The following is a 27,879-nucleotide window of genomic DNA, read 5'->3' as shown; positions in this document are numbered from 1 at the left end:
AGGGAGGGCACCGAAGATGCAGATTTTAAATCCACAGTCCTCTGACTGCCATTGGCAGAAGGGACGAGGATAGCCTCCAGAGGCTCCTGCAAAGGTCTGGGTAAGAGATAACGGTGCCCTGGAGAAAGGGGGCAAATAAGAAAGGGGATTGGGCAGTTGGGAGGAGGCAGAGCGAAAGAGACACTGTGAAGAAGTCTGTTTAGTTTTGTTTTTTGTCCCTTGGAGAATGGACAGTATTTTTTCAGTGCAGGAGCAGCAGGGGCTTGGTCAGCACACCTTCAGAGTGACCTCTGCAGTATGGAGACCCAACTCTTCAGGTGTAGCCTCTCCTGGCCTTGAGTGGGTCTCCGTCATCTGGTGTCTGCTACGAGGCCACCTCAAAGCCTTCCATCTGCCTGCACAACTGTCCACAGAGCTGTGTCTCCCACAGAGTTTTGGTGAAGCTCTTCCTACGAGGCTCCGCACGTCCCTCGAGGTCTCATGAGAACTCACACTGTCACAAACAACTTCCGCTTTCTCAGCCTCTTCACTTGATATTCCACTGCCCAACAGCACTACTGTGAGCCTGCAGACTCAGCCGTCTTTCGTCTGGTGTCTAACGTATCCTTACGTGTTCCCAACCAAAGCAAATGGAGTTCAAAGGCTCTGACCTCAGAGGGAAAGGAAAATGCAAATATGGTCTCTGGCAGTTTGTATTTTATCGATGACTATGGATGATCTCTTCATCTTCAGAGTTGACTGTGACTTGTCTACTGCTGTGTTTTATGCACTGTTTATTAGTAATCACACAAAACTGAACTAAGATTTGGAACACACTTAATTCAGAGATTTCCATTCTAGTCCTTCCCACTGGTTCTGAGTGTCCACTGCCTTGCATGCTTGGTCTGATGAGGCCATAGGGGGCAGCAGTGGGTTTCAGGGACGGTGCTCCCGAGGGAAGTAGGTGACTGCAGGACTCTTGCGGCTTCTGGTACCATGCAATAGTCTGCCTGCCCCAACAAGACACAATCAACACAGTCCTTACTTGGACAAAGTTGAGGCTCGCACTGAATGGAAGAAAACCTGGTTGTCATCAGTGTGCGCCCACATAGAAATGCGCTTTTAACTGCATGGCACATGAAGGCGCTAACCTAACATTTTTATCTTGAGGTTATCACAACACTAAGAAAATTCTTAATTCATCTATAAGGGGGGCTGCTCCCTTGCAGTGTCAGGAATAGCCACATTGCATGTCCCCGTCCTACCTGAACAACCCTTCCAGGTGACAAGTATGAGGGACAGAGTCTAGAAGAATCCTAACAGACTGAGGCTCAGGGGTCCTGGAGGTCTGTGCATGCCAGTCGCAGACAGAGGATGTGTGATCTTGGCAGACACTGAGGGGCTAATTAACAAGTACTGAGGAGTAATCAAAGTGAGGTGCTAGTGGAGAGATAATTAAGAATACACATATCTTGCAGGCATTTACTGAGATCTTTAGTACCTTAGTAGACCTGTCACTCAGCTTACAAAATTAATTTGGGTCTTGAGTTCCCCATCCTATATACTCTATCTTGGCAGTTTTTCTCAAACCCACAAATAAGCAATGTACTTCTCCAGGGAACAAAAATACAGTCATTTCTGGTTTTCTTTTCTATTTTTAAGACAGGGTTTCCCTCTGTAGCCCAGGTTCACCTGGGGCTAACTATACACCCAGGCTTCATTTCAACCTGTAGTCCTGTTGCCTCAGCCTTTCAAGTGTTAGAATTAAAGGTGTGAGCCACTACGCCTAGCTTATCATGTCTGACTTTTAGAACAGTCCTCAAAGTTTCTTAATAAGGCCAGGCCATGAAGTCATTTAACTTAGTAAAGCAAGACACCACTGAATAAAGGTCTCAGCAGCTCTGCCCTTTGAGAACAGAGCCCACGACTCGATCAGGCCCCCACCTACAGGGGCCTTCACAAAGGCACTCCAGCATGAACAGTGGACAAACCCTATGGCTGTCAGCTTTGGCCTGGTTCTTGATGGCAGAAGTATAGGTCAAAATAAGTATGAAGAGCAAGATTAGGAGGCAGTCACACCCCAAGATCCTCAGTGTCAGTAAACTAAGGTTGCCACGGGCAGTGAGGAGTCTGTTTCTTCCTCGTGGTCTTTACGAGGCCATCAGGTACTTCCAAACAGGTGATGCCAAGCCTCAGGGCACACCCTCTGCTCGCCCCACCCCTCTCGTCTCCAGTGAAAACTGCTGTGGGCTGAGAAGCCTCACCACTCGAGTCTGGCAGGCCGACACAGCAGGCCCTGGCTGCAGTGACAACTGGCATTTCCTGACTCTGAGGAACTGGGATGTGCTGGGCCACATGGCTGAGAATTCCCAGCGGGCGGGAACCATGATGCCGGCACAAGATATGGGATGACCCCGCCTGTGTGGTGTGTGTGAAAAGCACAGGGCAGACACCAGAGCCGGGCTGTGAGACCAGAAGCAAAAACAAGGGCACGGACCAGCAAGCAGGGGCACAGGCTGCAGTGGAAGGAGTCAGACTGGCTGAGAGACTGACTTTTAATGGAGCAAGGCCTTTGTGTGCTGGGAGCTCAGGCGAATCTTGATGTCTGGCAGGACACCACGAGGCAGAGTGGGGCAGGCCTGTGGAGAAGAACTCTGACCTGGTTAGCAGAGGGCGCACGTTTGCATGGAGCCCAGCTCCTCCCAACCCTGCCCAGGACACCAGCTGCAGCTCGCCATCCCGGCTTGATGCCATGAGGAAGGTGGCCCTGCCAGCTCTCTGACCTTTTCGTCTCTTGCTTGTCAGGGGTGCTCTTGAGGAGTTGGGGTTCTGAATGCAGTGATCATCTGAGCTGGCTTTCTATACAGAACCACTGGGACATCTGTCAAAAACACAGGCACATGGCCTTGTCCCCTGCAGGGCTGGGACTGGGCTATGGACTTGAGCTCATTAAAGATTTGCTGTATATTTCATAATTTGGTTCACCAAATCTTAGCTTTTAAAGAAAACTCTTTAGTCCTTTAAGACTTTGTTTTACTATTTTTTATTTGAAGATTTGTATATGTTATTTATAGCTTCCATAATAGTTCTATGACTCTGGAAGAGTTAATTGATAATCTTCATATAACATATTCATCTAAATCCTAAATTTGGATTAGAAAAAAAGGGACCAAAAATGAAAACACAGCATTTAGATGATAGCACAAAGGCTTATATGTAATTTCATTAGTTAAAACTCTATTTTAGCCTTTGAGATCTGTTCTCTTTGTCTTTCAATAACATGACTTTTCAAATAACAGCTATTAAGTTGAAATCTAATTGTCCAAAATCCGAATGGCTAAATCTTAGTTAACTGAAATCTCCCACTGTCTGCGGCATGGGGACCCACTATAACCAGGGTGGGGAGGGCTGGTCTCTTTGGCATGCTAATGCACTCACTCCACCAATGTATTCCCACATCACCGGCTGCACGTCCATCAGCAGGATGGCGTCACTCTGGCCTTAGAGCAAACTACAGAAAAAGTACCTTGCCAGCAAACAGCAACACAGGCTGCATGAGAAATGCATCTTAACAAGGACAGTTGCGTGGAGTATGTGGACATGCGACAGGCAACACTGCAGGCTGAGGAGTCTCTGCAGGAAATGCCAGACTGACTTCTCTCTGTATCAACACTGCAGGCTGAGGTGTCTCTGCAGGAAATGCCAGACTGACTTCTCTCTGTCTGTATCAGGTCCAGCTCCTCCTCCACAGAGCAAGGCTGCTGGTTGCCTCGTCTTGCAAAGCTCAGTTCCTTCAACACGTCGAATGCTTGTGTTGTTAGCTATGATGTGGCAACCAACATGATTTCAAAAGTCATCCATTTTACTTATGAGTGAGTAGGCATCAGTTCATATTTACAGCTCCCTATTAGAGCACAGCCGATTTCTGAGGCCCTAGTGTATGTTGGAATGTACATACGTATACTCACATTCCTGGTACTCAGAACCTCCTAGTCAAACCCAGTGAGGCTTCAAACTGATTGACTCTACCACTTACTCATTTTTAAAAACTACATCTGAGAGTTTGCCTCCTGGTGCTTGTTGAGCCCACTGGAGACTCTTCCAGGCATGGCAGACAAGGACCAGCACGTGGCCTGCCCCACAGCTGTTTCTCCCTGGCTGAAGCAGCGCCAGCATGGGCAGCCCCAGTGTGAACGGACTCAGTTCCAACCCACACAGGTACCAGCAAGGGCCTCCTGACTGTCCTGAGACAGGGTCCTCGTGCTGCCAAGGCCCCGGGTTCCAGGCAAGTACACAGCCTATGTCTTCTTCGGCACAGGAAGGTGGAGCCCTCAGCCCTCTGTGGGTAGCGTTAGGGTTAGGGTCTCACTCAAACACATGCTGAGGTTCACTTTCTAATAGCAGAACAGCCTTACAGACTCAGAAGTGTGCAAGCAAGAGTCCACTCCCGCAACCAGTCTGGGGACAGCACTCATAGGACAAGGCCGACCCCTGCATCTGCTGTGCCTCCCTCTAATTCAGTGGCCTTCTCTGGTGACCCCAGTGGCATCAGTCACCTCCCCCATAAAGTAAAGGGCAGGGACTGGACAGTGTCCACAAACCTTCTGGCTCCGGACTCTGCCACCCTATAATGGAAGTTCTGCCTCTCCTGGGAACCCATACAATGAGAACGGTGTTAAGATCTTACAGACCAACCGCAGACCTGTGACACAAACAAGCCCAAGTCACTTAAGGAGCCAGCAAAGTTTATATGATGCTGGTGGCGGCTGTCATTGAGGAAACGAACTCCATCCTGGCTTCAAAAGACTCAGGAATTTGTCAGACTTTTGTAAATCAGAGTTGTGGTTCTTCCTTGGAAGACTTTTTAAGAAAGAAAAAAATCTAGGTAATTCTCAAGTACCCAGATCGACATGTCAACCACTGTATTGGCAGGTCAGTTGTTTGGAATTGCCAGGTTTTTTTTTGTAAAGGAATGAAGATCACAGGGCACACTGCAGGGCTGAGGACAGCTCACGCCTGTACAGGCCTGCATCTGTTGTCAAGGCCACGGATAATGGACTCAGCCACTGAAAACGGCCTACAAGCTGTGGCTGTGTCCAGGATTCTTGGCAAAGCCTCTTCAGGAAGCAGGGGGCCAAGGTCTCCCTGAGCTTCTGGAAGACTATGCTTGGAATAGACACCACACTCCAGAATAAAACCACATTAACTACTGATGCTTGAAAACAACTTTCTGAGGACGGCTACTGCTTGTAAATCATTAACTTGGCATGTTTAGGTACCGCCACGTGCCTAACTCAGCACTCCAACAGCCACACCACCTTCTATTACAGACACTCTCATTCCTTCACTCGAAGGGGTCGCCAAGAGAAACAGCCTATATATTTGTAGCTTAGTCACCGTAGCTGGTGACACAAGTCACCTTCAAAAATGACACCAACGAGACACTTTTCAAACAGTGAAGCTGATGTTTTCTTCTGTGTCTTACACTCTGCCTGTGAATACCATCATTACCACACCAGTACCCAATCCTTCCTCTTTACCACAAGCCTGCTGCCTTGGCTGAATCCCCGACACACACTTCCCACCTCCATCAATAATTTGCGAGTCTTCCCCAGGCTCCAGGTTCTTCGGGAAGGACGGAGAGAACAAACCATGGCTAGCCAAAGCCTAAGTTTTCCCTTCCTTCCCCCTAAAGAAACACACTTTCTAAAGTGCCTTCACCTGCCATCCATTGATGGGAGAAAAAAAAAAGACCAAACAGTATGAGTCTGATGCGGAGCTACAGCCCAGGGCAGCAAATCATGTTCAAACCAGGGCTCTGGACCACGGATGCAGACTTGTAACACTGCTTTCTCACAGCCAAGTCTGACCCCTGAAAACGGCACAGGAGGCTAGCGCTCTGCAAAGCGGGCAGATGGGTAACCTCAATGGAAACAAAACTTGGATTTCTTTCTTTTTTAGAAAGGATACTGGAACCAGGAAAAGCACACCAAGGCGACAGCGACAGTGGGGTTGCACAGAGGCCTTTGCCAGGTGAGGAAGTCACAGCCCCAGCACGGCCCCCCTCTTGTCTTTAAGGAGGAGGGGGTGTCTTGCAGCAGCTCCCTGGAAGCTGCTGAAGCAGAGCTGATCTTCTCAGGCTGGTTAGCTAACATTGATTTTCTGCCCCAGTGGAAGAGATTTTACTCTGATGCATGCCATTTAAATTCATTTTACACAGCTGCTTAATGTGGCTTGGCAAGGCGCAGCCAAACCAGCTTTGTGGGTCTAAATAGCACTCCCGGGTTGGGAAGGGACAGAGCCTGTGGCTTGGCAGCTGATGACAAATGCTTCTCTGCTCCACGGTTACCTTCCTCTAGGCTCAGGAGCTGACCCAGAGGGAACCATGGAAAGACGCAAGCAAGGGAAAGCAGGTTCCCAAGAAGGAGCATGTCTGCCCAGTCAACAGGGCTGTAGTCTGCGGATTATGTTCACAGGCATCTCTGTCGGTACGGAGTGAGGACCTGTTATAGAACTAACATAACAGAGAGACCCTTTGCTCTTGCCGTCTGCAGCAGTGTGGACTGAAGGGAAGAGTATTCCAGAGCTGGTGTCGGGCACAAGAAGGGATGAGGGCAATGCCTAGTTTACTATTTGCAGGGCTCCAGACAGTTCCTCCTCGGCCTGATCAGCTGGGGCCGTCCGTCTCCACTGCCCCTAACCACCAAGAGCAGGGAAGTCTGCATGCGAGGAGCCGGTGAACACACACGTGATATCTCGAGTATTACTGCTTAGTAACCCACTCAGTAACACGTGCGGTCTACTAGTTACACAGACTGGTGAAGGAAACGCCCTGGCATGGGGCTCTGTGACACTCACCAGAGGTGGAGGAGAGGGTTAAGGAGAGAGAAAGTAAGATTCCATAGCTACTCTCAAGTTGTCAGTTAAACATAGTTTTGACTTGCAGTAAATACAATCAACATCGGCCCCTGTTAACACAGCCAGAGAGCTAAAAGGGGGAGGGTGTGACGTCAAGGCTTTGGATTAGTCTGCTGACTAAAAACAAGACAAATTCATGGCTGTGCATTAACACAGGAATTTCCACTATAAACCGATCCAGAAAAGGAGCCCGAAGACTTTCATCAAGCTGGGTCCCGCCTCTCTCTCTCTCTTGGCCCCTCGCTGCCATCAGAGGCCCTGTCAGAGGCAATCACATACTTCCTACTTGACAGAAGGGAAGTAACCTGGGTGTTAGGAATTGCAACAATGCGCAGTTCGTTTAAGCCATTTACCATGGCTGCGCCAGTCTTCCGCCCACCACCTACTCAGACATCGCCCGTGGGTCTGGCTGCAGGTAGACACTCAGGTCAGGAGAGTTTACGGGTATGTGAAGGGCCAAGACAGAACGGGGAGGAATGACAGATTTCCACTTAACTTCTCAAAGGTAACTAACTGGTCAGTGTTTAAAGTAGAGAACGAGACTGAGGGGCCCTCACACTTCCCAGCTTCAGGGGGAAGAAACAGACTTCTCAATAAACGCATGTTCACAGACAGACACATCTAAACACACGCTCACAGATAAACAGACACATCTATACATATTTGTGTTCAAAGACACCCACACCTACACACATGTTCACAGACATACAGACACATCTATACACATTTGTGTTCAAAGATACACACACATACATCCAAACACACATGTTCACAGACATACAGACACATCTATATACATTTGTGTTCAAATACACACACACACACACACACACTTGCACAATTAGCTTTTACTCTTTGACAAAAGTCAGAATTTTCCTGACTTTGAAGGTAACACTGAGGTCCAGGGCCTCCGATGTGCTTTTTAAAAAGACAGATCTGAACCTGATTCCTTTAAAGCAAGTTCAACCTTGCTTTATACATTTTAAAATATGACATTTTGAGGCAGATCAAGTCTTTAAGAATTAATATTAAGAAATAAGATTAAAATCAAGGACAGAAGATAAAGCCTTGCTCAACCAGCTTAAACATTCTAAAATATTATTATTTTTGTTTTAACAACCACATTTTGGTTGGGACAGAAAAATGCTCACACAATAAAACACCCATAATACTCATTTAGATCAACATACTACACACATATACACATACAAGATTTCATTTTGGGAGGGTGGTGGGGAGACAAGGTCTTATTATGTATCCCCGACTGGCCCAGAACATGCTATGCAGTCTATGCTGGCCTCCAACTCTCAGGGACTTGCTTGCTTCTTGTCTCCCGGCAATAGGATTAAAGACGTGTGCCACCACACCAGACCAAAGTTTCTAACGTATGGAGAATCTTACGGTATGGTTATACATGTTTGAGTGTGTCTGCAAGCGTGTGAGTGTGCATGTATGAGAGCGAATGAGTGCATATTATAATTGTGTGTTTGAGTGTGTGAGTGCATGTTATTTCTTTTGCAATGCTTTAGATTTTAAATAGTTAGGCCATAGTGTTTTCTGCTTAAAACTCATTGAAGAGAACTCAGCAGACATTTCCTTTCATGCCAGACATGGTTGGTCCTCTCGCTGCAGTCACAGGTACTAGTTATAGAATGACATGCCCACCACCCAGATTGCTTCCTCAGCAGATCAGAAAGCTCGGCCTGTCACCTCTCTGACCTTGCGCCACATGTAAAGACATGCACGTTGCCCTTGAATATAGGGAAGTAGTGTTGGGTGCTGGTCATGCGGGCACACGGCCCGCCCTCCTCAGAGGCATACAGGGAAGTAGTGTTGCATGCTGGTCATGCGGGCACACGGCCCGCCCTCCTCAGAGGCATACAGGGAAGTAGTGTTGGGTGCTGGTCATGCGGGCACACGGCCCGCCCTCCTCAGAGGCATACAGGGAAGTAGTGTTGGGTGCTGGTCATGCGGGCACACGGCCCGCCCTCCTCAGAGGCACACAGGGAGGTGGTGTTGCATGCTGGTCATGCGGGCACACGGCCCGCCCTCCTCAGAGGCACACAGGGAGGTGGTGTTGCATGCTGGTCATGCGGGCCCACGGCCCGCCCTCCTCAGAGGCATACAGGGAAGTGGTGTTGCATGCTGGTCATGCGGGCCCACGGCCCGCCCTCCTCAGAGGCATACAGGGAAGTAGTGTTGGGTGCTGGTCATGCGGGCCCACGGCCCGCCCTCCTCAGAGGCATACCTGCTTTGTGCTGAGTTTGCGGCAGCCTGCATCACAGCTGCAGCGGCTTCCTGGGCCTTGCGGTTCACAGTGGGCATTGGCGGGCCCATTCCCGGCCCCCCCTGCTGAGACATGCCAGGAGAACTGGGGGTGGCGCTGCTCATGTTCCCAGGAAACGGTCTGCTCTGCATCCCAGCTGAAGCCATTCGCCCCAGGGGCATAGCACCACACGGCTGGGTTGGCCCTTGTCCATGCATCTGGTTGTTGGCATTGATACCCATACCAGGCCCTGGGCCGCTGTAGCTTGCACTGGGTACCCCACTATACGTTGGGGTTCTGGAGTAGTTGCCTAAACGAAAAGCAAAAAACAGGTTAAAGCCTTTATCTTAAGCATTCATGAAAACATATATTCTGTACAATGACGTGCCCACCACAGGGCGGGAGTCACCAGCTGTGCTCTGAATCTGCTCCTCGTGCGGACATGTCTGCATTCTCAAGGTGCCTGGAGAACCAGCTGAGTGACCGAGCGTCTACAGGGCTCTGCAACACTGGCATAGAAAGCCAGTCTTGAACACATTGCACCAAGCTGGGCCTGGATGCTTGGGTTAGTAATCTCAGTTACTTGGGCAGCTGAGGCAGGAGGATTACATACTCAAAAACGTCTTGGGCTACAGCGAGAGCTAACGGACAGCTTGACCACCACAGTAAGACCTTGTCTCAAAATAAAAAAGGGGGCAATGAACACAGACCAGTGGCAGAGCAGCTGCTTAACACGCACGGGGTTAGGGTCGATCCCCTTCGCCTCAGAAACAAAATGAGCAACAAAAGTTTGCAGTACCTGGGCGGTGGTGGCGCACACCTTTAATCCCAGCACTCTGGAGGCAGAGGCAGGCGGATCTCTGTGAGTTTGAGGCCAGCCTGGTGAGTTCCAGGACAGGTTCCAAAGCTACACAGAGAAACCCTGTCTCGAAAAACAAACAAAAACAACAACAAAAACCAACCAACCAACCAAACAAAAAGAGTTTGCAGCCCAAAATTTCCCAATGTGTTGAATACTTATACTCTTACACTTTACCCAGAAGAACCGTGTTAGTCTTCAGGTGAGGGCCACTGAGACTTCCACACCGGCCTGACTGAAGACGAAGACCCTGCCTGCCCTCAGAGGAAGGTGTCATGTGCATTGATATTGGTCCAACATGGCTTTTCACTATTGCTGGATCCAGCCCCTTTCAACCCCAAATCGAGTGGTTGGTTTATGTACTTGGTGTCATGTCTTACGACTCTAAGCACCAGCGTGACAATGGTGGGCAGGCAGGGAAGCCAGGGTTCAAGACTGAGGCCACAGTCATCACTATGACTCCTGCCTCTCCGGCCCTGGTGGCACCTGCAGGACTTCCAGCTGTGTCTACCTTCCTTTCCTATGGTACCTTGGCATGGCGTTACTTCAGTGATAACAGCAGATGTTAACTGCTGAGCCAAAATGCACGCTAGACACCTGGTTAATCCAGTTCTCCCAATAACCAAACACATAAGTGCTTATAAACAAGAAAACCCCAAGCTTGGAGGTTATGAATGAAACTCAGGCAAATGGATTAGAGAATCCACATATTTAACCAACAAAACAAGCTATCTCCCAGAAATAAAATACATGTAAAAAAGACAAGTGTCTAGAGCCTATAGACAGTCTTTCTCAACTGTTCTGACTACATTCTGGAACATTTTCCCATTCCCTAATAACAACATATATGATAAAAATACCAGAAACTGCTCCAGGTACAGGGGAATAAAGCTAAATGCTCGCACCGGGAAAGCTCCCGGTTTCGATTTATGTGTAAGTACGTGCACACCAGTGTGCATGGTTAGAGGAGGGACAAAGGGGAAAGCACAAAAGCCAATCACACGATGGTGGCAGGGGAGCGAGTGTGCCTGGATGGAGGCTCAGGAACTCTGACTTAGTGCTGGACTTCTGTCTGCACAGCAGTAGGGAACAGAAACCTCAGGCGCTGATGCAGCTGATGTAGGCAGGGTTGGGGGCGGGACAAGCCCCGTGCTTAGTGGCTGGGCACTCTAGAAAACCTGTGTCTAGCTTTTTTCCCGAAGCCATCCACCGAAGGTCTGTCACACAGGCATGAAGTCCCCAAACACGTAATGCGATGGAGGGCTTCCTGGCTAGCTGGCGAACGGGGAAGAGGCCAAGGGAGCAAGCACAGACAAGGCGGGACAGTCCACAGCAGCAGGAGAACGGTCAGCAGCCACCAAGGGGCAGCAGGGAGCTGGGAGGGCAAGGGGAAGCAGCTGGGAGCTAGCAGACCTGAGGGCTACACTTCTGAAGACATGAAGGGGCTACTCCAGGGTTTTTCAGGAGGAACAAAAACGGACCGATAATAAAAAACAAGTCCTCACTGTTACCATGTGCTAGGTTCGGTTCCGAGTTCTTCAAAACAATCCTTTGATTCCTTACAAGGTACCCAAGAAAGCATCTCACTGGAACACTCGCTGAAGGTGAGGACCCAGGGACGCCAAGTTACCTGCCCCAAATGACCGGGGAGCCGGGAGTGACGCAGGTAGGCTGTGAGTGTGGCCTGGAGGGCAAGCACTCTGGTACTGTGTGTGGCTTCTTCAGTGCTTAAGAAACAGTAAGCTCATGTAACCACGCCATGACAATGCTCGAGCAGGTTTTCCTGAGCCCAGGAAGTGAAAAAACCCTGTCATCTCACTGGGCGCCTGCTGTTAGGTGCGTGGCGGGCGAGCTTTCTTCAACTGTCTGTGAAGTACGTGCTACGATGAGGTGGAGGCCTCTGCTCATGCAGACCATGGGCTGGTACAGTGTGTCTGCCAAGGGCCAGAAAGTAAACATTTCAAGCATAGGGGGTCAGTCTATTCCAACCACTCAATGCTGCCAATACGGCTTACAGCTCCAAAGCAGCCATATGGAGATACTCACACAGCCCTGACAAGTGTATATTTACAAAACGGGGTCAAAACAAGAGAGATAATTTGCTGACCCCTGAAGGGGATCAGTCCCAGGACTGGCCCATAAGCCGTTACACTGGCCGAAGTCGGCAGTGTGAAATAGAATCCATTATGAAGGCAGAAGGTAGACATGGGGGAACTCCAGAGAGGCAGGGCAAACTAAGGATCCCAATACAGAGACGAAAACCCGAGGACCCGGCGGAAGGAGCATAAAAGATGCAATAAATACGAGGCAGGCCGATGGCAGGCCTCACACCAGAACACGACACCTTTGCAGAGTGTGCAGGGACAGTCAAGCACACACTGCTCTCAAACAAGGGTTTCAAACACACGGAAACTGTTCGCCACTGAAAACGTCTTCCAGCAAGTTCTGAAGTGGATTCTGAGTGTCCCACCCTATGGACCATCTGCTTGTAGAAGGCCAGCTAAGCAGCAGCACCTCGTTCCTGGACTGTAGGGAAGCTGGTGTAATGGGACCAGGCGCTCAGACTCCGCCCCTTGCTGATGTCACATCCCCTCTCTGTCTCAGCTCCTGTTTGGCTTTGCTTTAAACTAGACAAAACCAAAGTCATTTATAGTGGGAGCATGTAAGCAACCGATCCACACATCCACACTGTCGCTTGGAGGCTAGTGTGCACCCTACAACACTTGATGACTCCTGGGGGAGAAGCACATTCTCTGGGGAAAACATCTTTCCTCTTGAAAATGGTGATGCACACCTTTAATCCCAGCACTCAGGAGGTGGATCTCTGTGAGTTCAGGACCAGCCTGGTCTACAGAGTGAGTTCCAGGACAGTCAGGGCAACACAGAGAAATCTTGTCTTGAAAAACAAACAAACAAACAAACAAAGAAAATGACACTTGAATCTTGCTCTAGAACAAGCATCCAGACATGACTATTGCAAACTGCACTCCACTGCCATTTTACCAGAGCAGTGTGTTCCTACCTGCTGAGCTCTGCTTTCTGGGCTAAGAAGACAGAGACTGAGCTGTCCCAGTCCAGATCTGTGGCATGGGGACCTAAAATGCTGATGGAGGTTGGACCTTGATGAGCACAGAGGAGAGAATGGCCCAGCCTTTTAGATTGCCCTGTGACCTGCTCTAAGCTCTCCTCCTTTGCGGACTCTGGGGCTGGCTTTCTTGCAGTGGGGCTCTCCAGCTTAGGCAGAAGCACGCTGGCCAATGAGGTTAATGTGGGTCACAGGGCTCTGATGTGCAGGCCTACGCTGGTGTTACCACCGAGCTCTCAGTCTATTCCTCCACTCAGTTGGGTTGGCTCAGAATCACATGTCTGGGGAAGTGTTCTAATTATAGGGGCCTCTATTTGAGAGAAGACATACAAAGTCCCCTTTCTCTTCCTCGAAGCTCTAAACACTTCCCTCACTGAACCCATGTACCTAGATCACTGCCCTTTCTGAAGGCCCCAAATGGCTTCCAGGGTGAGGGACAGGCTTTGGCGTGGGGAGCTGAGCCCCGCTTCTGACCTTCTCCCCAGAGTGGCGCCGTCATCAGGGAGACGGGATGCTAATGCGCAACAGGTAGGAAGAGAAGGCCAGGGTCTGCACTGCTACCATCAGCACTGAGCCAAGATGAGCGGATGGGGCAGTGCACGGTCCACCCCACCCTACGTAGTCTACAGCTCAAATCCGTCCCCCAACAACCAGAATCCAAATGTGTAAGCCAAGCAAAATGTGAGCGGGAATACCAGGACTGAGCAGCACACATCCCATGCTTCCCTAATAGATTAGTAATTCGTTGGCACCAGCTCTGACGGAAGGCAGATGGGTGCAGCATTAGGCACAATGAAGGCAGCAGATGCCGGGCCAGCCCACCTCAGCTGGACTGCTCCTGCAGCCAAGTCTGAGAGCCCACCGTTTTCAAGTGGGTTCATCTTGGCACACCAGCTCTGGAAAATCAGTCACGAGTGAATTCATATTTCAGCCCAGCAGGAGTTACATTCAAGCACCAGATAGAGGAAGCGGCAGCTAGACACTATTTGAGTCGCCGCCATTATTTTAAGAGGGCTGCAGATAATTTTCTATCGGACTCGAGCACATTGGTTATCTGATAGTCATAATCAATACTCCGAGTGCCTGTTCTTAAACGGAGGGCTGCTGCTGTCACATGAGATCTTGTGCCCAGGCTCCATGGGGTAAGGGTCTGTATTATTCTCCTATGCCGAGAAGGACAAAGGATGACACGCTTCAAAACTGACCTCTACCTTGGGTAAAACAACATGCACGAGTGGTCACATGCTATAAAAACACATTCACAGGGCTGGAGAGATGGCTTCCTGGTTAAGAGCACTTATTGCTCTTGTGGAGGACCCGGGTTCCTAGCAGCACAAAATTGGTAACTCCAGATCCAAAGATTTAACATTGCCTTCTGACCTCTGTGGGCAACAGGCATACACCAGGTGGGTGCACTCACACACTTGCAGACAACACATACATACACGAAATACAAATACATGTATATATGATTAAGGTTAAACATGCCTTTTCCTTGCCCCGTGGCCAGTGTTTCCCATTTTAAGGCATTCCTTCCATGAAGTCATATGTACTGAAGTATAACTTATATATAGTAACAAGCATATACAGTTCCTTAGCTAGCAGTGCAATCAAGACACAGGATATTGTTCTATAGTCTCTCAACGCTACACTCCTGACTCACCACAGTGCTAATCAGTCCGTGACTGTGATTAGAGGTTCACTTTGTAGACACTGTTTTGGGCAGCTGTGAACAGAACTGTGTGGATATATTTTGCTTCACTTCTTGGGCAACTCTAGGTAAGAGCACGCTGGGTTGCAGAGTTGCTTTTCACTTGATAGGAAGCCACTAAGTGGATGCTGTGTGCTTAAAGCACACAGCCACTAGTCATTGAATGACAGTTACAGATGGCAGCCAGAACTTGATGTTGTCAACTGTTCAAAAGTCCCAGCCATCCTAACAGGCATGAGACAGAATTCTTCGTGGCTTTCATTTTGACTCTGCTCATGAGAGACAACTAGGTATTTTTCTTATGTGATTTGCTGGTCAAAGCCTTACTGCACTAATAACATCAAAATCAGATATAGTAAAAAACACAAAACTCCTCTTTCCACTGTAACCACACAAGCCTCTTTGGGTCACAGACCAAGTAGTTAAGGACACCACAAAAAGAGGTTCAAAGCTAAAGGTAACTGCCCTTATTAAATCCCACTACTTGAGAGAATAATGGTTTGTGGTTTGCACTGGTCTACAAGGTATCTTGATTTTCACAGGTCAATATGCATTTGACACTTCTTTAACTATACCATTTATACTCATTCTATACTGTTTATTACTACAGTATCACTTTCAAGTTTAGGTTTCTTTCCCCCTGTATGTGTTCTTAAAAAAAAAACAACAACAAACAAACTAATTACAAAGTAATGTGAGCTCAATACATAAAATACAGAAGGTGAAGAATCAGCCTTAGTTTCACCTCCCATAGATTGGGCACCACATGTGACACATCTTAGGCACTGCAGAGCCCACCCACTAAGCACCCATACAAGGCAGGCAGCCACGCCTGCTCTGGAGTCCTCTCCTTAGCAACAACCAATCAAAAAAGTGTTCTTCAGAGGCTCTCAAATGCCAGGCCCCACGCCAGCTGCTGGGTACCAGAAGTGAACAAAGTCAGAGAACAGAGGTGGGCCGAGGAAGGAATACAGATCACATCTCCTGATGACAACTATGAAGAAAATGAAGCCGTGACATCTACAGAGTGGTGAGTGTCCCAAAGGGGTGAGTCACTGCTTCTCTTGGAACGTCAGGGAAACACCAAGGCTAACATCTAATGCAGACCCTGGGGACACCCAGGTGCCAGAATGATGTCAGAGTCCATCTGTCTGCAAGTGGGGCCTTCAGAATCTGCTGTCTCTAAAGCTCAGTGGCTTCACCTATGGACTGGGAGTAAGAATGGTGACCCTTCAAGTGAAACTACTGTGGGGCAAACATTTTATACAGCGGAGACTTCTGCCTGACAAAGTTCTGAACCAGAGAGCAGCGCCCACCTGATGGACAGACTCCAGTGCATCCCTGAGATGACAAAAGAGTATGCAGTGTTTAAAGACTGTTACCCAAGTACAGCCACCCTTGTATCAGGTGGCAGTCTCCCTAACAAGAAAGAAGGCCCCTGATAGTAAGAGAGCATCTGCCATACTGCAGGAATGCCACACGCTGCAGGAACGTCACATCGCTCTGACGTCCAGGGGTGACACAGCAGGCACAAGGAACAGAGGATGCAGGAGGAGGCACCTGCTGAAGGCAGGCAAGGGGCAGCCTCCACCTGTTCCATTGGCTGCAGTCTATGGAATCCTCCAGAACATTCTCAGTGGTCCGTGATGGGTAGTCCAGCACCACTGACTTTCATCACGGGGAAGCCAGGAACTTCACAGAAGTCACTTTACGTAGTTTTCATTTTAGGTTAATTTGCATTGCAAATTCCCAATTTGTAGGATTTGATCAAATCAAGGTAATAATCAGGCTAGGAAATATTTATGCTTAAATTCTGTCAATGAAGGCTAAATTTGAGCATCCAAATACAATTTGGTTACACTAACCACTTTGGCAATACAATGATCTGATTTGATTTTCTCCTTAATATTACTAAGACGGGGGAGTAGAATATCCCTTTAATTGGAAACAAAATGGTTGCGATGTGGGCTGAATTCTTTTGCCCAGAGTGTCAAAGGTTAGCAGAGCAGGCACACTGCCAGCTGTTTCAAGGGGAGATGAAGGGAGGGGCTTGAACGAAAGGCCTGCATAGACAGCCTCTGGAAGACTAACCTGGCTCTCGCCAGTCTCCAGCAGACTGGGGAGTCAGATGCACCCCTCCTTTGAGAAGGCAGAGTGTACCGAGTCTTCAGACTCGGATGGGACTTAGAAGCATGGAGCTGGAAGCCCTGGGTCACGGTGACACTGGGCACCCATGGGCGACTCTCAAACGACTAGCAGGCTGGCACCTTCTGACATTTACACCTCGCATTCCTGGACCTGAAATAGCTGTAAAATTGCCATGCAATTCACAGTCCCGTAGCAGTGCTCACTCTAGTCGAATACCACTCACAATGTGATTTGGCCAAATTTGGGAGAAAAGATGGAAAATCCAAGACGCAGAGGGTGTCTCATCACTTTACAGAACACCTCTTAACCCTTTCTGAAGATACCTTTTCCAGAGGAACTCAAGATTAAAGCCCCCTAGACAATGTCCTCAGACACACTGCAAAACCGGAGGCAGCTGCAGCCTGGGCAGACTCCAGACCCCCCGAGACGAGCGGCACGCGATGGGAGTGCAGACTCAGGGTTAGCTACCTGCCGAAGGCAGTGCTGCCCACTCCAGCAGACTGAGGCCAGGCCCTTGGTCTTGCCAGTCAGGGACATAGGTCAGAAAGTGTTCCAGGGTGCTCAGTGCAAGGCGCTTCTCTCAGGAAGACACAAGTGAAGTAAAAGAAGGCTACGGAGATCAAACCGATTTCTGCCCTCTTTCTCCCAAATTCATCATTAATAATTAACGTTAATTACATAATTCCCTTCTATTTGCAGAAGTGAGTCCCTGAGGCCCTGTCTCCTCGTAAACACTTTGCAAGGGTGGTTATTACGTGTGCTTGCTTGAAGGTAGGAAGTGCTATTTCATGGACTGTGCTGTAATTAAACACTTCTACACATTTAGCTTGGTTTCATCTTATTTGAATACTTAATAATTCACTTTTAAAGCATCATGATATATTTCTAACACCCCTTCCCTTCTATACCTCACAGGAATTATTTTCCTAATCTCCTTCATAGTCCTTCCTGTAAGTTTTAAATTTTAATTAACTGATTTTTTTTTTTGAGTCACAGAGTCACTCTGTACCCTGAGCTGAGTTTAAACTTGTAACACTTCTCCTGCCCTGGCACCTAAGTGCTGGGATTACAGCTGTCAATTACCATGTTTGGCAGGGTCCTTGGTATTTCTGCTATTTTCCCATTCCTAAAGTTCCAGGATGCTCTTTGTTCTTGGAGGCACAGAATGAGTGCACAGTGAAGGAGCCTTACTGAGGCCATGGAGTGACCTTTGTACTCACTCAGTCAGGGGTTGAAGCCTGGTCCTACCTGTGGGGATGGAGGGGCACAGAGCTGCCTGTCAAAGTCTGCTTTTCTGACCTGCATGGAGAGGGAGTGAGCTCCTGTGCTGGGCTTGACTCTTCCTTAGAGACACAGGAAGAAACCCGTCTGCTCTCCTGCTCAGAATACACCCTGCACTCTGGCACATAGTTAAGTGAGCATTGGTTGATGTTTTGCTTTGGTCTTGTTTTCCCCCAGACAGTATCCTGCTAGGTAGCCAAGGCTGGCCTCAAATTTACAGTGATCTTCCTGCCTCTGCCGCCTGAGAGTTGGGATTACAGGCACGAGCCATCACATCTGGCTTTGGCTTCTTTGGCTGCTACTTCCAGGTTAGCAAAAGCAGGTTAGCCGAAGAAGCTGTAAAATGTCTTCCCCTTAAAATAAATCAACTCCAGGGTAAAGTCATCGTGCTAAGAGACTGAGGGATGAGACTAACGACCTGCCTTCCACAGTAGTGCCTTTCTGATTATGACCTTGAACAAGAAGACACTAGCCAACTATTTTACCGGTAATTTAAATGTGTAGGATGAGTAAGGGGAACCCTTCTTTGGAGGTCTTGCTTCACAGGAATGCCAAGCAGGAGCACAGACAGGGCAGTCCCTGACTTGAACATGCCAGGTCTTAGTGCTTGCTAGGATAAGACAGGGGCCTGGCATTGGACAAGGACAGAGACTGGAACTGGTTTTAAGATCACTAGTGCCAGCGTGGAAGGTCATCGCTCACGGTGGATCATGGTGTTGATGCCACACAGGAAGAAGACTTCAGAAGGCCTGAGATGGAGAGACTGGGTAGAGGCCAGGTGTGGGAACACCATCCTTACTTCCGATTGTTCCTATTGTCAGCTTGTACCAATAAAGCCATAAGATGCCTTCCTGATGATATGCCCCATTGCTTTTCAGGGATCCAGGGCTGTGCTGTGGGCAAGGCCCTGGAACTGAAGCAAACAGGTAGAACACCGGACCAGAAACAACTGCCTTCCCAGGTGATGCACACAATTTCCTTTTGGGAGAGAAGGAAGTCACAGGAAGAGCCTGAGCCACAGAGTGGTTTGTGTGAGGGAGGATTTGCCTGGCTCAGTGCCCTTAAACGAAGGTTAGTCCAATGCAGTGACTTGGACAAATGGAGGAACTTACTAAAAAAAGGAATCTGTTTCTCAGAAATGGTCTTCCCTGATCTCAACTCCTATAGTGGGGCTTGCGGATTATGCACACAGTACTTCTCAGAGCATCTAAGGAATCACAAGCTCATAGCTCATATGTGAACTCTGCATGAGGCCCACAAGGTCCTGCATAAAACCGGCATGGGTCCTGCATGAAACCCGCATGGTCCTGCATGAAACCCACATGGTCATGCATGAAGCCTCTATGGTTTGAGATCATGGCTGAGATCCTAGGTAGCCCCAGTTCTGATAGCAAGGCTACAGCCTTGTCCAGTTACATCTTAAGAAAAGCCCACACTTTCTGTAACTACAGAATTTACCAACACTTGTCCAAGCTTCTTTCCATGATAGCTAAGGAGCCCAGCTTTGCTTGGGAAGAGCCCACTCAGGCCTAGTAAGGGGGTAGGCAGGTGGGCTCCTCAGGGGACGTGACTTGGAGCCCACATCAGCTCAGCTACCAACAGGGCTGCTCATCATTCTTTGGACGACTTCACGAGATGCTATAAAGTCATCATGCCACACCCTAAGTCTCTGCCCACCCCCCAATGCAAACAAAGCAGGAAGGGGTCATTTGGAGAGGGTTATGGGGAGGTATTCTAAGAGTTCTGAAAAGCAAACACAATAAAGCAAATAAGGGAAAGCAACCGTCACACTGATAACACCAAGAATACCTAACATCTTTTAGAGATGGAGTCAAAACGAGACCCTGGCGATCCACTGTTTTCAGATGAGAAGTGCCAGCTACTGGAAAAGACCAGGTCATGGACTGCAGACACCATGCCGAGCAGGAAGCTTGTGGTCCTAATCATGCGAGAGGCTACCAGTGTGTACACACTGTAAAAACTGGCAGGCTACACAAATGGCCAGCTTAAATGGGAGACATTTTGAGGGTGTGGCTGTACCTCTTTTTCGCCAGCACTTGGAGCTGCATCATAGGACCAGGTCTACTCCTTAATGAATACCACTCATGTGTGAGCATGCGTCCAAAGCCCAAGCCCTACATGCTAAGGACAGTGGCTGTACTTAACTTCCTACCATCATGGATTTGCACTAACTTCATCATCCTCCAAAGCAAACAACAGAATTGCCATGCATATTCATACCGTTAGAACCTTGATGAGCATGTTAAGAAAATCCTTCCCACCCACCACTATGCCTTTTGGAGATTGTTTTGCTTTTGTTACCTTGGGGTCCATACTGGCTCATTTGTGGACCGTAAGTGCCACTTGAGTTACTCTGCTGAAAGTTACTGATTCCAGGATGCATCTGGCCCCCAGGAGAAGGGTGAGGTGACATGGATGGTCCTGCCTGCTGAGGTCCGTACTGAGACATCTGAGGGTTTCTCTGTGTACCTGCCATAAAACCTACATGGGAAAAAAGAGAAACAGTCATGCAGCTGTCTTATCATTTCTGTATACAGTAATTGGTACCCCCAGAGTCCCCTAAAGAAACATCCAAAGGGCGCCATGGGGACACACTGGCCTTAATCTTGAAGTCTCACTGGAGTTTCTGAGACATCAGTAGTTGGTAGACTTGACCAAGGGAAATTCACGGGAAATGGGACAAAGAGGGAGTCAACAGCACCTCCTTTGTAGACGAGCCCCAGAGACGGACAGTCAGAGTGGGGCAGACCTCTCGCAGCAGGTCAGGCTGGGCTTTGTGCCTTCTCTGGGGAGCACAGGTCTACAGCACCCCAGCTTCTTCCCTTGCTCCCTCAGCCTCCCTCCTGACAGCTGTTCAGGTCCCAACAGCTGGAGCACCTGTGCCTTGCAGGGACCCCAGCCCGTTGGAGTTCTGCACCTCCAGCTGAGTTTCCAACTTCCACCCTTGAGTCTACAAGGCCAGTCACAGTCTGCCCTGTGTGACGTCATCACAGGCCCAGAATATGCTCTCTTAGTCACAGTCCGCCCTGTGTGACGTCATCACAGGCCCAGAATATGCTCTCTTAGTCACAGTCTGCCCTGTGTGATGTCATCACAGGCCCAGAATCTGCTCTCTTAGTCACAGTCTGCCCTGTGTGACGTCATCACAGGCCCAGAATCTGCTCTCTTAGTCACAGTCTGCCCTGTGTGACATCATCACAGGCCCAGAATCTGCTCTCTTAGTCACAGTCTGCCCTGTGTGACGTCATCACAGGCCCAGAATCTGCTCTCTTAGTCACAGTCTGCCCTGTGTGACGTCATCACAGGCCCAGAATCTGCTCTCTTAGTCACAGTCTGCCCTGTGTGACGTCATCACAGGCCCAGAATCTGCTCTCTTAGTCACAGTCTGCCCTGTGTGACGTCATCACAGGCCCAGCTGCTTCTGTGGCAGTGCCCTGACTCTGCCACACACTGGATCCATCAGCCTTCCTTGATGACTATGAAGACACGGTAAATGGCTCATCTCTTCAGGCCTATTTCTGCAAAGCCTACTCCCAGCTATTTGTCTAACTACTCTCAGTTCAGCTTGCCAGCTTGCCCATGGTCCCAGCCTGTCTTAGTGCTGGGATTCGAGGCAGGTGCCACACCCACCTGGCTTCTATCATGTCCTGGTGTCCAGGCACATCACCATGCCTGGACAGAAAGCATCAAGGTGGCATTCTCCAGCCACCACTACTGCTTTTTAACTTGCTCATGCCTTTTCTTCCTCACTAAGAAATGCCACACACACCAAACTAAAATCACATCTTACTCAAAGCTCCTAGCCAAAGTGTCCTGCAGAGTGTCCTGCAGTCTCCCGATGCAGGCTGGATCCCCTGGGCAGCACATGGTGTGCTCCTTCTCCTCCCACCTCCAAGCAGCACCAACCCAAACTGCGTTTCAAATAACTGCATGGATATCCAAGCTGCTGCAGAGCATAACACAGTAGGTACTTGACGAATAGGTATTTAAATGCAACAAGAAAGCATGCGCTTAAGTTGTGCAGAAACACAATGTTAGAAATACCCGCTAGAGTGGCCTAGGCCAACAGAAGTGTGTTCAGAGCAGCACACTGACAACAGTCTGGACAGCAACAGTGCTGGCTGAGAATTCTCACGTTTCTCAGTGGAAGCTCTGGCTGGGGAGAGGCAGCTATGCCTGCTCAGAGCTGAACCCAGAGTGGACCCTCAGCAGCTGCAGGAGAGACGGGCCTGCAGGAAGGCAGGCCAAGCACGAGACAGCAATGCTCTCAGGTGAGAGACCACGGTTTACATTTCCTATGAACAAATGAGATCTTCTAACAGTTCCTGCCTAAAGAGACACAAAGTAAAGGCAAGGGGAGCCACGTCTTATTACCCTGTTTAATTTATTTATAAAAAGGAATCTTATGAAATTGGGCTCAACTGGCAGCTTCTGGATAGAAATCACCAGAGAAAATGTCTGCTTTGTCAGTCTGAAAACAAGCATGTGCGAATCAGCGCAGTAGCATTTCTGTACATGACTGCATCTTAGGATGTCACACAAAGCAGAACCCTCCAGGTTTTCAGACAGGGTCCCGGCTAATAGAAAAGGCACTTCAGTTTGACAGCTTCCCTTGTGGCTGCTTAGGACTGCAAGCAGGCCCTTCTACCATTCGACTGCCCTCAACTATGGAGGCGGTGCTCAACCACAGGAAAAGGAGCCACCACCCCTGACTTCTGTCTCAGCAATCACCGACTGACTGTGGCACCATCAGTTCCCAACTGACTGTAGTGGGCTGGGGTAGCAGGCCTGGGCCCACAGCTGTGTCTTCAGCTCAGAATCTAGCCGGACAGTCAGTCAGTCAGAAGTGTGTTAATGCACTGCAGTGCAGTGCCCATTCACTATAACTTGTGACTTTATGTGATGTTGCCTCCTCTTAAAATGAAGACTCCTAGTTTCCAGAGTCAGCCTGGGGGTGCTCTGCAATACGAAAGGTGAATCCCTGGTTTATTCAAGGGTGCCTTTGGCTCTTGGTGCTCCACCACTCGGACGCAGTCTCCGGTCACAAAGAATGCGCTGGCGTTTACTTCTGGGCCTGCTTCACTTTACTGTGTGGAATCTGCACTACCTGGGCACTCAGCGGTGTGCACAGTCCAAGGGGTGTGGGAGGGGCACGTCCTGGGAAGCAATGCACTCGTTCCCCTTCCCAGAGCCCCTTGCTGCGGCAGCCGCGGTTTCGGTGTGTTGTTCTGCAGGTACGCTACGGTATGTGGCTGGGAATACTGGTCTTCGGGTTCTCTGCTCCTGTCATCCGTCTGTACACATTGGTTATGGTCTTCTGGCCAGCCCCTGCAGATAGCAGGATCTCAGGGCGAGTATCAGTACTGGCCAGATGACGTCGCGACAGGAAAGGACCAGCACACTTTTCAGCCAACGCTGCGGCAGTGCACAGCACAAGGAGGACTGAAGGGGAGTGAGCGGCGCTTAAAGCCTTAAGGCCAGCCGGAGGCTCACACAGTGGCGTCTAATGCATGCATACTCACAGCTAAGCACCACGACTACTAAAGAGCACTTCTAGTTGTTCCTTCTCCCCTGCAGTGCTGGGAATAGGACCCGGGACCTTGTGCTTATACTACTGAGCTACACTGCCAGCTCCCAAGACTTCCAATTTTTAACAGTTATGGAACATTGACATAATCTTCTGAAAAGATTGGTGGAAGGTGACACAGAAGTTACTTGAAAAAGAGGTATTTCTACTCTGTAAATATAGAAACAACATACACACATGCTCATTGTTTGTTCCCGTATTTATGAAGTTGGGACAATTTTATTTGCCTCACAGACGTGCTGTGAGTGAAAAGAATATCCCATAAAAAGACCTAGAGCCATCAGTTCCCAATAAATACCACTAACAGCAACTTGCCTGTCTCCATGTGGTCAGCAGGAGGGGTGGCCAGGGCCACAGCAGCATGGTTCGAGGTCAAGGCCTGCTGTGTAGACCCCAACTAGACTCTTAAACTCCTCATCTTAGGGGCCTTGAGCATGGCCCCACATGCCAGCTCTCGTTAGCTCTCTATCTTCCAAGTCAGACATTTGTTTTTCTCCCGCAGGGTGGGGGTGGACTCAACATGTCCGCAACTTCTTGAGATTGGTCCTTTAATTGTTTTTGTTATTATTTTATTTTACATCTTTATTGAAGGGAATAGGCATTGTAAGCATTTCTTCTCCTTCCAAAGGGGGTGGGAATCAAATTTCAATAAAAGTGTTTCTGCCTATTTATGGTGTCAGTATTTATTTGCCTGTATTTTGCTCTTAGGAAGTTATTATGGAGTGGCGGTTTGTGACAGAGGAGAAGAGACAATCTGACAGCCGAGAGAACACAGCTTTGTACAAGGTATGAAGTGTCACTAGTTAGAAGCCAAACTTTCCGGCAAGGGAAGCTTAGTGAGTACTGGATGAAAGGCCTCTGCACCAAGTTGTTGTATGCAGTCAGGAATTCCTTGTCCCAACCAAGTATCTAGCAGGTGAAAATTCACACTTGGGACAAAGCACTAGATTAGTTATTTGTATTAGGAACTCCATAGGAAGATATAATTTACATATTTCATACACACACAAAGTTTCCTAAGTAAGTGTTCTGCCACTGAGCCTGTATCACTTCTACAATCCACACAAACACCTTCTTCCTCACACTGCAAATGAGGACAGCCGTGCTTTTGACATGAAAATCATGGCATTTAGGACGGAGAAATCTGAGCAGGTCAGGAGAAATGTACACCCTTGGACCTGTGTCTGTCACAGACGAGTGTGAGTGTCAGAGGAGTGTGAGCGTCAGAGGAGTGTGAGCGTCAGGAGTGTGAGCGTCAGAGGAGTGTGAGCGTCAGAGGAGTGTGAGCGTCAGAGGAGTGTGAGCAGAGGAGTGTGAGCAGAGGAGTGTGAGCGTCAGAGGAGTGTGAGCGTCAGAGGAGTGTGAGCAGAGGAGTGTGAGCGTCAGAGGAGTGTGAGCGTCAGAGGAGTGTGAGCGTCAGAGGAGTGTGAGCGTCAGAGGAGTGTGAGCGTCAGAGGAGTGTCAGCAGAGGAGTGTGAGCAGAGGAGTGTGAGCGTCAGAGGAGTGTGAGCGTCAGAGGAGTGAGCGTCAGAGGAGTGTGAGCGTCAGAGGAGTGTGAGCAGAGGAGTGTGAGCGTCAGAGGAGTGTGAGTGTCAGAGTGTAAGCGTCAGAGGAGTGTGAGCGTCAGAGGAGTGTGAGCAGAGGAGTGTGAGCGTCAGAGGAGTGTGAGCGTCAGAGGAGTGTGAGCAGAGGAGTGTGAGCGTCAGAGGAGTGTGAGCGTCAGAGGAGTGTGAGCGTCAGAGGAGTGTGAGCAGAGGAGTGTGAGCGTCAGAGTGTAAGCGTCAGAGGAGTGTGAGCGTCAGAGGAGTGTGAGCGTCAGAGGAGTGTGAGTGTCAGAGGAGTGTGAGCAGAGGAGTGTGAGCGTCAGAGTGTAAGCCTCAGAGGAGTGTGAGCGTCAGAGGAGTGTGAGCGTCAGAGGAGTGTGAGCAGAGGAGTGTGAGCGTCAGAGGAGTGTGAGCGTCAGGAGTGTGAGCAGAGGAGTGTGAGCGTCAGGAGTGTGAGCGTCAGAGGAGTGTGAGCGTCAGAGGAGTGTGAGCGTCAGAGGAGTGTGAGCAGAGGAGTGTGAGCAGAGGAGTGTGAGTGTGAGCGTTAGGAGTGTGAGCGTCAGAGGAGTGTGAGCGTCAGGAGTGTGAGCATCAGGAGTGTGAGCGTCGGAGGAGTGTGAGCGTCAGGAGTGTGAGCATCAGGAGTGTGAGCGTCAGAGGAGTGTGAGCATCAGAGGAGTGTGAGCATCAGAGGAGTGTGAGCGTCAGAGGAGTGTGAGCAGAGGAGTGTGAGCGTCAGAGAAGTGTGAGCATCAGAGGAGTGTGAGCAGAGGAGTGTGAGCGTCAGAGGAGTGTGAGCAGAGGAGTGTGAGCGTCAGGAGTGTGAGCGTCAGAGGAGTGTGAGCGTCAGAGGAGTGTGAGCGTCAGAGGAGTGTGAGCAGAGGAGTGTGAGCGTCAGAGGAGTGTGAGTGTCAGAGGAGTGTGAGCAAAGGAGTGTGAGCAGAGGAGTGTGAGCAGGCCAGTCACTTCTTTCTCAGGCCACAGGATCATTCTGAGAGTCAAGTAAGGCAGTTGCACACAGGAGCACACCCCTGTGCTGAGGATGCTGTACAAGGCATCTTCAGCGCTGAGGAGCCCATGGATGCTATTGTAAGCATCGCTATTACCTGACAGTGAGCCTATGAACCCTCTATTCACGGTGTGAACACCCTAAGCCACCAAGCTGGTACCCAGGTTTGTGACCACGTTACACAATCTACCCGCAGGTCCCATTCTACTGTAGCCTTCGTCAGCTGAAGAAGAAAAAGCTTTTTAAAAGGAAAACACAAGATCATAAGGCTTTCAGACTTTAAAATTTGACTGAACAGAAAATAAAACCTAGAAGGGGAAAGTGATAAACTGTAAAAGTTACCTGCAATTCCTTAAAGAAAGCCATGTTGTGTTTTTGTGCAAGTGTGTGGGTGTGCACATCTGTGGGTGTGTGGACATGTTGTGTTTTTGTGCAAGTGTGTGGGTGTGCACATCTGTGGGTGTGTGGAGGTGTGGAGACCTGGGATCCATGTAAGTCCCTGTCAGACTCAGAGCTCACTGCTCGGGCTATACTCGTAGCTTTGCTGGGGTATTCCCTGTCACTGACTTCAGAGTCTGGAATTACAGAGGCCACCACCCTCACCAGGCTCTGGGGATCTAAGCTGTGGTCTTCATGCTTACACAGCCGTCACCCGGGCCACTGGGCCACCTATCTCCCCACCCCCTTGAATTTCATATAGTATTAAAAGCCTTGGAACATTCTCTTTCTTTTGTAAATAATGTATTAAGTGTCAGGTACTGGGCATGGTCCACGGTGCTAGGAAGGTAGGATGAGTCACAGTGTCCACCCCAAAGGAACGGGGCAGGGGTGCTATGGGAGGTGGGGAGGTCAGGAGGGTGAGGAGAGGGACAGCAGGGTAGGGGAGCACGGGAGGAGGTACAGGGGAGGGGGAGTAGGGGAGGAGAGGCCTCCCTACCTCCCAGCCCTATTGAAGCCAGGCTTGAGAGGCAAATCTGCCTGAGGCTTGTGACCCTGGAGTGGCCTTGGAAGCTCAGCACCCTGTACTACTGACCTCAGAGGTCACCAGGGGCCTTCTATGTGGTTAGTTCTTTTCCACGGTTAGTTGAGCATTTACCCCTTTCTCCAAACTCTTCCAGCTCCTGACTCGTAACCAGGGACCACTGCCACAGGAGGGAGCATCCAGGGCCTCTTCCCACCCTGCCTCTAGCCCCCGCAACCATGCCCACCCTCTGACTGGCCTTCCTCTATGAACCAGAGAACTCTGGTCGTGCTAATGGCGGATGACTTCAGGTATACGCCAACCTGTTTTCTCACCTGCCTTTAGGGACTCGTCACCAGTGTTAGTTAATAAACTCGATTTGTCTGCAGGACGAGTGACCAGGCTTGGGGGCCCTGCACACACTCCTTCCCACCCAAGCCCTGCTCTGCCCTGTTGTGGCACTCCTGGTTCCATCACCTAGGTGCGTCCAGTCACTTGAGTCCATGGTCC

The 27,879-nt window shown here is 49.5% G+C and overlaps 1 protein-coding gene and 1 long non-coding RNA gene across 2 annotated transcripts in view; one reads left to right on the top strand and one right to left on the bottom strand.

The window, feature by feature from the left end:
• Arid1b (AT-rich interaction domain 1B) overlaps positions 1 to 27,879 on the bottom strand; it is a 283,138-nt gene that overhangs the window by 41,629 nt on the left and 213,630 nt on the right. Inside the window, 2 exon segments of the mRNA XM_040728432.1 lie at positions 9,146 to 9,473; positions 20,570 to 20,749. Coding sequence (XP_040584366.1) covers positions 9,146 to 9,473; positions 20,570 to 20,749 — 508 coding nt within the window.
• Positions 21,658 to 27,760, top strand: LOC121132927. The gene is made up of 3 exons (XR_005869649.1): positions 21,658 to 21,757; positions 24,564 to 24,641; positions 27,527 to 27,760. It is a non-coding gene; the product is annotated as an uncharacterized LOC121132927 (long non-coding RNA).

This window comes from Mesocricetus auratus, unplaced genomic scaffold (genome assembly GCF_017639785.1).
Source record: "Mesocricetus auratus isolate SY011 unplaced genomic scaffold, BCM_Maur_2.0 Super-Scaffold_100018, whole genome shotgun sequence".
NCBI lineage: Eukaryota > Metazoa > Chordata > Mammalia > Rodentia > Cricetidae > Mesocricetus > Mesocricetus auratus.
This window is presented reverse-complemented; position numbering and strand designations above follow the sequence as displayed.